At 43.5% G+C, this 10567-nt stretch overlaps 2 protein-coding genes across 2 annotated transcripts; one reads left to right on the top strand and one right to left on the bottom strand.

Annotated features, from left to right (window-relative positions):
- Window positions 1–760: 760 nt before the first annotated feature.
- Window positions 761–1918, top strand: LOC311485466 (uncharacterized protein; the record flags this gene model as incomplete). Its single annotated transcript, XM_084540884.1, has 2 exons — window positions 761–1078; window positions 1520–1918. The coding sequence occupies 2 exons, from the start codon at window positions 761–763 to the stop codon at window positions 1916–1918; spliced, it is 717 nt and encodes a 238-aa protein (XP_084397010.1).
- Window positions 1919–2418: 500 nt separating this feature from the next.
- Window positions 2419–3860, bottom strand: LOC311485465 (putative nuclease HARBI1; the record flags this gene model as incomplete). Its single annotated transcript, XM_084540883.1, has 2 exons — window positions 2419–2876; window positions 2999–3860. The coding sequence occupies 2 exons, from the start codon at window positions 3858–3860 to the stop codon at window positions 2419–2421; spliced, it is 1320 nt and encodes a 439-aa protein (XP_084397009.1).
- Between the last annotated feature and the right edge of the window lie 6707 nt (window positions 3861–10567).

Raw genomic sequence — 10567 nt, 5'->3', positions numbered from 1 at the left:
GATTTTAAACAGCAGTGCTGATTTTCATTGGTGAACAACACAGATTACTCACATTACATGAGTCTCGTACATTGTCTGAAGGAGCTGTTTTCTCCATCAGGTTAAATTCAGGATAGAGCAGGTAAAAATTTTAAAAACAGGATCCTAACTCAACTTTGACATACACCAGCCTGTGATCTATCATCACACGTTACTCTTGTCATTAACTATTGTCAGAAAAAGTGATTATTTTGTTTTTACTCAAAAACAAGGAAAAAGTTTATGTAAATTAGGTCTTCTTGGTCTTTTAAATGGAATAAAGAAAGGGTGTTAATGTGTTTGAATTAAGTTGTCATTAAAAGTCCAACACAGAATTGGGTGATGTAGCCACTTTATATTATTTAAATGACAGTCAAACCAGAGGGGTCACTTTTAATAATTACTTTTTTCATTTTATTTTTCAATTAATTAAATTGCTATATTTTTTCCATTACCTGCGTTAAGCTTGATTTATGCTCGTGCGAAAAATCGTCTGCGTCGGTACGCAGAGAGTCTGCGTCGCCGCGAACCCCCTTCGCAGAGAGTCTGCGTCACTTGACGCGCACCTCCAAAAAATCCTGACTACGCGTCGAAACGACGCCGACAGCAGGGACATGCGACGCAGACCTCAAGGGCTGTGATTGGTCCGCTTTACGTCATTTCCGGTTCTCAGCTTTTCCGGTTCGTTCTGTATACAAGGGCGCCATTTTTAAAATTCTTGGAGCTGCACTTCGAGTTCAAGATGGACCAAGCTGAAGAAAGACTGATCGAAGAAGTGAGGAAGTATGAGCATCTGTACAACTCATCTTCTTCGAACTACAAGGACAGCCAGATGTCAAGTAATTCTTGGAGGGAGATTGCGCAGAACCTCGGTTCGGACTCTGCGGACTGCATGAAGAGGTGGAAGAACTTGCGGGACAAGTTCGTCCGCCACCGCAAGAAGATGGCTTCCAGGAGCGGGGACCCAGGTGGCAAGAAGGTCCCAGCCTTCTACATTTTCATGTCCTGGCTGGAACCGCACGTAAAACATCGTGAGACAGAGTCTAATTTTGGATCTGAGGTAAATATCTCTTCGTGCTTTTTCATGAGCCTTGTGCAGGTGAGCTAGCTAGCTCGCTAGCAAGCTAACCGATTGTAAACACTCGTGGCACAGTGCTTGCAGTTTGCATGTTCCTTTGTTTAAAATAAAATAAAATACGATGTAAAATGACTGGATGGAAGCTGTACTAGCTTTGGTGAAGGGCTGCTACTACACGGTTGGTTAGCTTTATCTGCAGCCTTTGTTCTAGCTAACGTTAGCAGTGACTGTAAACACTCGTGCCACCCAGTGCTTGCAGGTTGTGCAAACAAAATAATAGGTTCGTTATTGCTATATATGACACCAATACTTGTTTTTTTTGGCGTTTTAGTTAGAAATACAGTGTACATGATTAGATAAGAATCTCTGTATAACCTATACCAGTGTAGTTTCTTAACAATGTCTGCCTTTTCTTAACCACAGGAAAATACCACATTCCTCAATTCAGAGACCGATTCAACATTGCAGTCTCTGTCAGAGTCATCAGAGTCACCTTCGCCAGAGACACCCACTCCAGAAGAATTTGCCTCCCCCCAGCCTCAGACTTCATCCATGTCGGACAGCTTTCTGTCTCCCACCTCACCTTCTCCTTCTGCCAGACTGAAAAGAAGAAGGTGCATGGACCAGGGAGACACGATAAACAAGCACTTGGCACGTCTTGATGAACGTCGGCTGGAACTTCAACAGAGGCTGGTGCAGGACAGTGATGAGTGCTCTCGGTTTGCGCAGACGGTGGCAGACATGCTACGTAGGGTGCCAGAGAGCAAGAGGGCTGATCTCATGTATGACATTTATACAAAACTGTATGAAAACAGGGAATAGCGGTGAACACTAAACTGACTCCCTTCCATTGCACATTAACATTTTGCCGATTTGCTGGTTTGCTGTTGTACTTGTTGTAAATAGTTCCATTTTTTTACTTGTCTATTCTAGTTTAAATTGTATATTACAGTTAATATTTATTTAACATTGTTGCTGCGCTTAAGATTGTTAACCAGTTACTGCACCTTATTTTTTGAATAATAAAAACTCAGTTTGTCTGGAAACAGTTGAATTTTCATTTCTCTTACCCCTTTAATGCACAACATGCGTCACAAGTGACCTGCATGATTTTAAATCTTCAATATCTTTGCAATTAATTGATATATCCATTCAGGACTCCATAAATCCCTCAATTAACTTGGTTTGAATTATGAGCTTCATAAAGAAATGGCATGGCATGACATGAAAGATGTACATGCAGTAATCAGAAACAAGATATGTAATGAATGAGAAGTTTATTGGCAAAATAAGTCACTTGTGCATTACAAGTTTACATCGCATCACTGTTCAAGTGTGCCACGAGAAACAATGTCATTCTGCCATGGCACAGAACCATGTGCTGACTGAAAGAAAGACTTGAGGTCATTTCTAACAGCCATGGCAGCTCTGGTGGATCGGGCTCTGCTCATCTGAGATGGAGGGATAGGGTCCAAAAGGTTGTCCCCGGTCACTTCTCTTCGCCACTCACCAGGCCTGAAAGACCCAGCACTTTCCGTGTCTGCAAAACTGGGTGGTATGTAGCGGCACTGTGGGCTGGCCACCTCATCTGTGTAGGCAAGGTAGTTGTGCAGCACCACACAAGCCTTCACCACATCCACAACTTTGTCAGGCCGAAACTCAATTGGTCTTCCAAGAATCCGCCAGCGTGCTGCTAGGATGCCAAAGGAGTTCTCAATGACCCGCCTGGCCCTGGAGTGGCGGTAATTGTAGATCTGCTTGTCTCTTGTCAGATTCACTCCTACATAGAAAACAATATTAAAAATTGTTACTCTTCAATCACGGTTTAACTAAATATCTAGTACAAATTAAATACGACTATTTAATTTTTAATTAAATACTACAACTGTATCTGCACAATACCTGGGAAGGGGCGCATCAGGTTGCAGTGTAGAGGGAAGGCAGCGTCGCCAACAACGACGTGTGGAATCGTGACCGTGGTCCCAGGAAGGCCAGCTGGTGGGGGCAGATTCAGCTTGTGGTCAAGCAGCATCGACCCAAATCTGCTTTCCTTAAAAACGCCACCATCGCTTTCACGTCCATAGGCTCCCACGTCCACCATTGTGAAGCGGTACCTGGCATCGCACAGTGCCATCAAAACAATGGAGTGAGCACCCTTGTAATTGAAGTAGTCGCTGCCTGCCCGTGGCGGTGCCTTGATGTTTACATGTTTTCCATCTACACACCCAACACAGTTCGGGAAGTTCCAGAGTCTCCAGAAATCACCTGCTATGTTTTCCCACTGGTTTGTTGAAGGGCAGGGCAGAAATTCTGGCTGCAGAACTGTCCACAACGCTTTGCACACCTCCGACACAATGGACGACACAGTGCTGGAAGCTAGCTTGTAGCTTGCGGCTACAGCCTGTTGGCTTGAACCTGAAGCTAAAACTCGAAGCGTCACTGAAAGTCTTTGTGCTACATCAACAGGCATACTGTGTGTCGTCTGATGGTGGATGAGAGGTTGCAGACGACGAACAAGATCATCAAATCGACTTGTAGACATCCTGAAATACCTGAAGTGCATCTCATCGTCCAGGTCCTTCAGTGGTCGAACAAGTGTGGCAAATTCTCCTGTCCTTTGCCTTGACTCGTTCAAAGGGCGTACAGACCACCTCCTCACACGTCTTCTCTTTCGTTTAGTTTTAAGCATTTCCACGAGAAGCATTTGTTCTTCAATATCGATCAGCTCCAGCTCCAAAAGTGTCCTCTCTCGCTCAGTCGCCATTGTTCACTGTGCTGTTCACTCTGCCGCAACCATAGAAAAAAGCCGGAACCGGAAATGAAACACTCCACGCACGAATTCAGGAGATTTCGCGACTCAGCGCCCCCTAGCGTTGTGGCTGTAAATTACCACGCACTGCAAAGAAACCGACGCACAAGCATAAATGCCAAGTGACGGCGATCATGTTCGCCGAAGCTTCGCAGACAAATCGGCGCAGAACCCTAAATCAAGCTTTAGGGGCAGCTGTGGTGGTGCGACAAGGTGTTTGTCTTGTGTCTCCACCATGTGGACATTTGTTTTCACTGAAAGCTGCTGCCTCATTTGTTGAGCACAGATTTGTTCAAGCTGATAAGAATGCATCCTGTATATTATAAATCCTACTGCTATTGCATCAAAATGGTTTGAAAGTAATGGGGTTTGTTCAATACTATGCTTTTCATGATTACAATACGTTTGAAGTTATTTGAATTAAATATGTTTTATTGAATTTATTTATTAAATGTATTGGAAACGATAACAACTGAATATGAATTTCTAATACTGAATTTTTTCAGCATCAAAATCAGTTTCTGTTGTTTTCAGTGTTAAAATAAATTCAGTGTAAAAAGAGCCAGACTCAACATCCAGGTAACCAGGGAGAAGCAATCGATCCCTGTCTCGATAAATCCAACGTAGAGCCAATCAAGTTATGCATCATTGGTCATGTGACACCGACACAGGTAGGACAGATCAGCCATGTCCACCAAGGTGAGTGATGGTACTTCGGTGAGTGTGTTTACTCTGTTTGCTGTTTGTTCATGTTTAAGCTGTTAAATTTGAAGCTAAGAACACAGTATTTTAAAGTGTGCCTACTGTTACTGCATACAATTTTAAATGCTCTCTATTTGTAGGGTATGGATATTACTGACATTGAGTGGGAAAACGGTGGACTTCATTGTGATGACCACTTAAGCGTCATTTTTCCACACACAGCATGCCCACTGACCAATGGACAAATGACAGCTTTAAGAGCTGCAGTTCAACCAAGAGCTGCATCCCTGTCCTATGGCAGCAATATTTACAATATCGTCAAAATTCTGAGATTCCCTAGGACCACTACTGAGGCACTCCAGCCCCGACGGCATGACAAGGCAGAGTCGTTATGAGGGAATTATTTTTTGTCTTTTTAATTTTATAATTATTTTTGTCTTTTTATTTATTTATTTATTTATTTATTTTTATTTACGTTTATACACAAAAATAGACAGACACAGAGAAACACACACACAAACACACACAAATACTGACAGGTAAGTCACTCATCACGCACAGTTAAGTCAGTCATTCATCATTGCAGTCCTCTTGTTTTTGAACCCCTTGTAAGGCCTTGCAGGTATAAACTTTTCTTCACAGACCTTCAGGTAGGCCTGTGCATGGGGCAAAGAAGGGTCCAAGGGGATATTGGCCATCTCCTGTGCTGACCACTTTGGCTTCTGGTTGGGTGGAATGAACCTCACCTAGCCCCTACTGACAGTGCCAGGTTCTTCCACCTCCTTCACAGCCTGGACATCCTCCTGTTCCTCCTGGTCCTCCTCTTCCATCCGGGTTTTTTTGCAGGAGGAGGATTTACAGATGCTGCTGCTGATGCTGCTGGCATCCTAGTGGGGATGGTTTCATGGAGACGCCATAACTTGAATGGTGTCCCCTAGGGTTGGGCGGTATGAGCAAAATCTTATATCACGGTATGAGTAATTTCATATCACGGTAACGGTATATATCGCGGTATGTTTTTTTCCCCCTGTAAATTCAATTAATGGCTTAAAATAACCATACTGTCGCATTTGATCATTTTGCTCTTTTATTTTTATTTGCTCACAGCAGCATGACATTATTTTAAAGAAAATATAATATAATAAATAATAAGCCACAAAGAATGTGCAAATGTCTGGTAAACATTGAACTCCAGCTTTAACTTAAGTGCAAATGTAAACACAGAGCTCCAGCTTAGTAAGAAATAAAAATAACAAATGAGAAAAAGTATTTTCAAGTTTTACGCAAGGTAGCTGGTGCATAACAACTGTTAGTGCAATATAAAATCACAGTAGAGGTTACTAGTGTTTCCACCTCCAGCAGCAACAGTCGCGCGACACTCTTTGCAGAGTATCACTTTTTGTTCATTGTCGGATTTTCTAAATCCGAAAAAGTTCCACACAACAGACGTAGCACCCCTTTTCGGAACGAGTTCTTCCTCCTCTTCGTCATGGGTGGGTCGGGCTGCCTCCGTTTCCTCGTGACGTTCACTCTCCGCCTCCGCCATGATTGTTATCACTCAGGTAAAGCTGTTTCTTCTTCGTTGTGCTCATGCAACCACACCAAGCAGTCTGCTGCAATGCCTGCAGTGCCCCGTGTGTCGAGGCGGTGTAATTACAGTGACTCGGAGAGATGCCGCAGACATCTGCTCTTTCTCCGGTATAAACGGTATTGCAAAATCTCTACCGGTAGACACTTTTATACCGTCACAAGGTATAATACCGTCATACCGCCCAACCCTAGTGTCCCCTTTGGCAGGATGTATTTTGACAGCAGCAGCAGCTCCTGCATCTTTGCTGAGGACAGAAAGACAAGGACCTTAACTTTTTCTTTGGGAGGCAGGGACCCGGAGCATGCATTTCTCCAGCCAGGGCGTGCCCAGCTCCCTGTACTTGTCCAGCTGCTTAGAAAAGCAAAGTCCTCGTCTCTCCATTTCCTGAATGACAAACCTTTTAACCATTGCCATCCTCGAGACCATCTGGGAAGCACGGTTGTCCGTGTAGAGCTCTGTCATTGATTTGTGGTCCCAGTTAGCCAGAGGGTGCTTTGTCTCCTACACCTTGATGTGAGGGAACCAGCGGAGCTTCATGACCTCGAGGCAGAGTGTAAGGCAGCTGAGGGGGTCCAAACCAGATTGACCATTTTCTTGGCGATGTCAAATGGGCCCCCTTTTCAATGGGGCCAAGGTAATCAGTATTTCCAGGATTCCAGTACCAAGTTCCAGGTTATCAGTGATTGATGTAGTTGCATTTTTGTGCACTAGATGTCACTTGCTCAACACTCATGGATCCCAAAATCTCAGTATCTGTCAGTATCATCCCAAAAATGTATTTTTTTTCATTTTGCCATCTTGGCAATCTGCAAGGGGTCCCACTGGCCCCTGGTAGTCCCCCAAGGGCCCTGATAAACTCTGGGTGGCCCCTAGGGGTCCCAAAATATAGATGCATTTACAGCCTTCTTGGTGGTCTTGAAGGTACCCCGATACCCCTAACCCTGAACTACCCTGAATGGCCCCCAGGGGCCAAAAACGTATGTTTTTTCATTTTGCCATGTTAGCGATCTGCAAGGGTTGATTGCTACTACTATAGTGGAAGTAGCTTTAGAAATAACGTAGGGGCTCCAACTTCTAGAAGCAGGTTTGGGCATGTCATCCAAGTGCTTCCTGAAAGATTCAGCTCATTTGGAGCTATATTGGCCAAGTTATGTGCCTGAAACTGTTGAAAAATGTAGTGATCCCTCATGGGCAGATGAAAAGACCAAGTAGGTCCGAACCAATGCAGAACTGGTCCACACGGAGTGCAGAATCACTGACAAAATGTTCAGCCTTCTAGCCTTCTGAGTGGGAAAAAAGTTTTCCTGAATGAACCAAGAAAGGTCCAGGCCCTTAGACTTATACACTCTTAGACCACTTGTAGCTGTTGCTGCTGGATTGGCTCATTAAGTGAATGCCGTCTAATGGAGCTACATCACTAGAAATTTAATTTCTGACGTGTTCAGGACCAATTATAATGACTTCAGTTTTATCTCAGTTCAGTAGTAAAAAGTTTCTTGTCATCCAAGTGATTGATTTTGTAAAAAGAATCAGAGGTTTTGGTGAATGTAGTTTGAGAAAAGACTTTTGTGTTTCAATTCTGAGAAAAGGACAGGAGGATTCAAAAACTGCTTTAACAATTGTGAAAAACTAAAATGATACACAAACGCACAGATGATGAGTGTTATTGCATGTCAGTACAGAAATACTGGATCATAACAACCTATAGAAGAGGGTGTGGAGCTCATGGCTGTTATTGTATGCCCATAGAGAGATTGTTGGGTTGTATGGAGATATGGACCATAACACTTTTTGAAAGGGTGCACAGAGATGATGGGTGTTATTGCATGCCCCTACAGAGATGGGCATGCATTATATTATAATATATATATGATAATCCACCACATACAAATTGCCACCTGCAAAACGCAATATTCCTCAAAAACCCAGTCCCCACAAACATAAAGTCCAGTGTCTCACAAGTCTCTGTCACAGCCGTTTGCACATTACAAAGTTCCAGCAATCCTGATATGAACAAAGCAAAACAAACAAAAGAAACGTCTCTGACAAGACCAGGAGGAATGTGGAAGTCCAAATTAAAAAAAACTAAAAAACTGGCAAGCTCACCAGCAGCCCCATTGGCAAAAGACGGATTTAGTTTGTAGGGCAGTGTTGGGCTTTTTTGCTCCATGATATGGTGATCTTTGGTGGCCAAGCAGCGAAGCTGCGTAGGACACCTATTGTGATTGTACGTTTTCTTCCCTATTATTAGTGCCGAGTGCCTATGACACGAGGCCACTCCTCCCATAGCAAGCTATGGGAGGAGTGGCCTCGTGCCATAGGCACGAGGCCACTATTGATCTTCTGCGTCTTTCTTTGCAGTTTTATTTTTTTTTTTACTTATTATTCATTTTCCGCCCTTTTTCGCCGATTAATGCGGCCCGAACCGGCGAGAGGACCCCAACACATGATATATCAAAACGTGTGTTTTGATCCCGAATCCCGTGCTATTACTTTTATAAGGGATTGACGAGTTTTTCGCGAATTTATTCGCGAAAAACCGCGAGAAATTTCCCATTGAAATGAATGGAGAAGCCCGAAAAAAAAAAAAAACAACAGACATTTTCAACAATGAACTGCTCTGGCATACTTTCACCGAGAGACTCCATTTAAATTTTAAAACGTAGGTACTCTTGCCTTCTCTTCAGCGATTCACTTCACTTATCGACAACTTTTACCGTTTTTAAACTATGAAGCCTCAGAGTTGTGTAGGTTTTTACTCAAATTTCAGGGTTTATAATGGGTGTGTATTGCGCGGAATGTTGGTGCTAGAGTGGCAGGTAGAGTGAGGAGGAGAGAAGAAAATAGGCAAAAAATAAAACAGAAACTGCTCCCGTGGCCACAAATTTCACACCTCAGACATAATTTATACATAGAAACGTAGGAAAATTTGTCTTCTCGCTCAAATTCGTCTGCTAAAGCTGTAAAGTCTTATAGTTTTGGCGTGAGACGCAAAGATGCGCCAGCAACACCCATCCACAGCTTCATAGACTGCCATGTTAAATTTCTGGAGCAAAGCAGAAGCAATCCTTTCTTTGAATCGCTCTTTATAGCTCACATTTCTTCATTTTACCCACAAACTGCATATCTAGACGTTCAGGAAAGACTCAAGATGCCCAAAGTGAAGTCGGTTCAATGATTGGAAACACGGTTTGGCCACAAGGCCTTCCTGTTCGAGGAGGTTCGTTTCAGCATTTTCTCTCCCTCTAGCCATCTTCTAACTGAAATTCAAACTGGTAACCGTGACAACAAGGCCCCAACGGGCATACACACGCTCACACGCAGCAGAAGAGGAGGGTCTCCACAGAAAGAGGCGGGAAACTTCCAACTGACATAAGTAACTGGTATGTGGGGCAGCCATTTTGGCTTTTGGCACCTAAGTTGAACAATGACAGGTGTCTGTCTGTCATTGGCTAGCGCGTCATGTTAATTGCTAACATTAGCGGCTAATGCTACTTTTTAGTGGCAAGAAATTGGTGGTAGCATTAGTGGCAGCATTAGCATGTTAGCGAATAGCATATTAGCAATTAGCATGTTAGCAATTAGCATGTATTTAATTTTTAGTGGCTTAAAAGACATGCTAACACTAAACCAATGTTAAAATTAGTGGCTAGCGGGTCATGTTAATTGCTACCATTAGCGGCTAATGCTAATTTTTAGTGGTAGAAATTGGTGGTAGCATTAGTGGCACCATTAGCATGTTAGCGAATAGCTAGCCACTAATTTCTTGCCACTAAAAATTAAAGACATGCATTAACCTAATGCTAACATTAGGCAGCCATTTTAGTAGTTCTTAGCACTTAATTTGAACATGCGTGTGTAAAATGACAGACAGAGAAAGCAGAGCAGCTAGCGCGTCAGCGCTAGCCACTATTTAAGCTCCCAGTGGAAAACAGGATCTGCCAAAACATTAAAACCCCCCAAACCATCCCTGTCTCCCTTGGTGCTGTCACACATCTGCTGGGCCTCTTAGCTATAGCTCTTCTCATTGACTGAATGACAACTTCTCAGTCATGTTTGACCTTTTCCTTTATTTTAAACACGAATTATATCTGGCTGCTTTGCTGAAACTCCTGACACAACATCCCTGACCCGTTTCCTTCATCTTATTAGGTCAGTGAATAGCTAAACTGCTAACAGACGCTAACGACTAGCCGTCCAGCATAGCGCATGTATGTTAGCGAGCTAGCGGAGCTAACGGAGCTAGCTAGCCGCTACCTTAACGCCGCGGACTCAACCGCGGAGTTAGCCTCGAGCTAACCGCTAGCTAACCGCTAGCTAACCGGGATTTAACCGCGGACCCGCGGGAGTTAAACACGAATTAGCCGCG

The sequence above is a fragment of the Chelon labrosus genome (genome assembly GCF_963514085.1).
Source record: "Chelon labrosus genome assembly, chromosome: 3".
NCBI classification, from domain to species: domain Eukaryota; kingdom Metazoa; phylum Chordata; class Actinopteri; order Mugiliformes; family Mugilidae; genus Chelon; species Chelon labrosus.
This window is presented reverse-complemented; position numbering and strand designations above follow the sequence as displayed.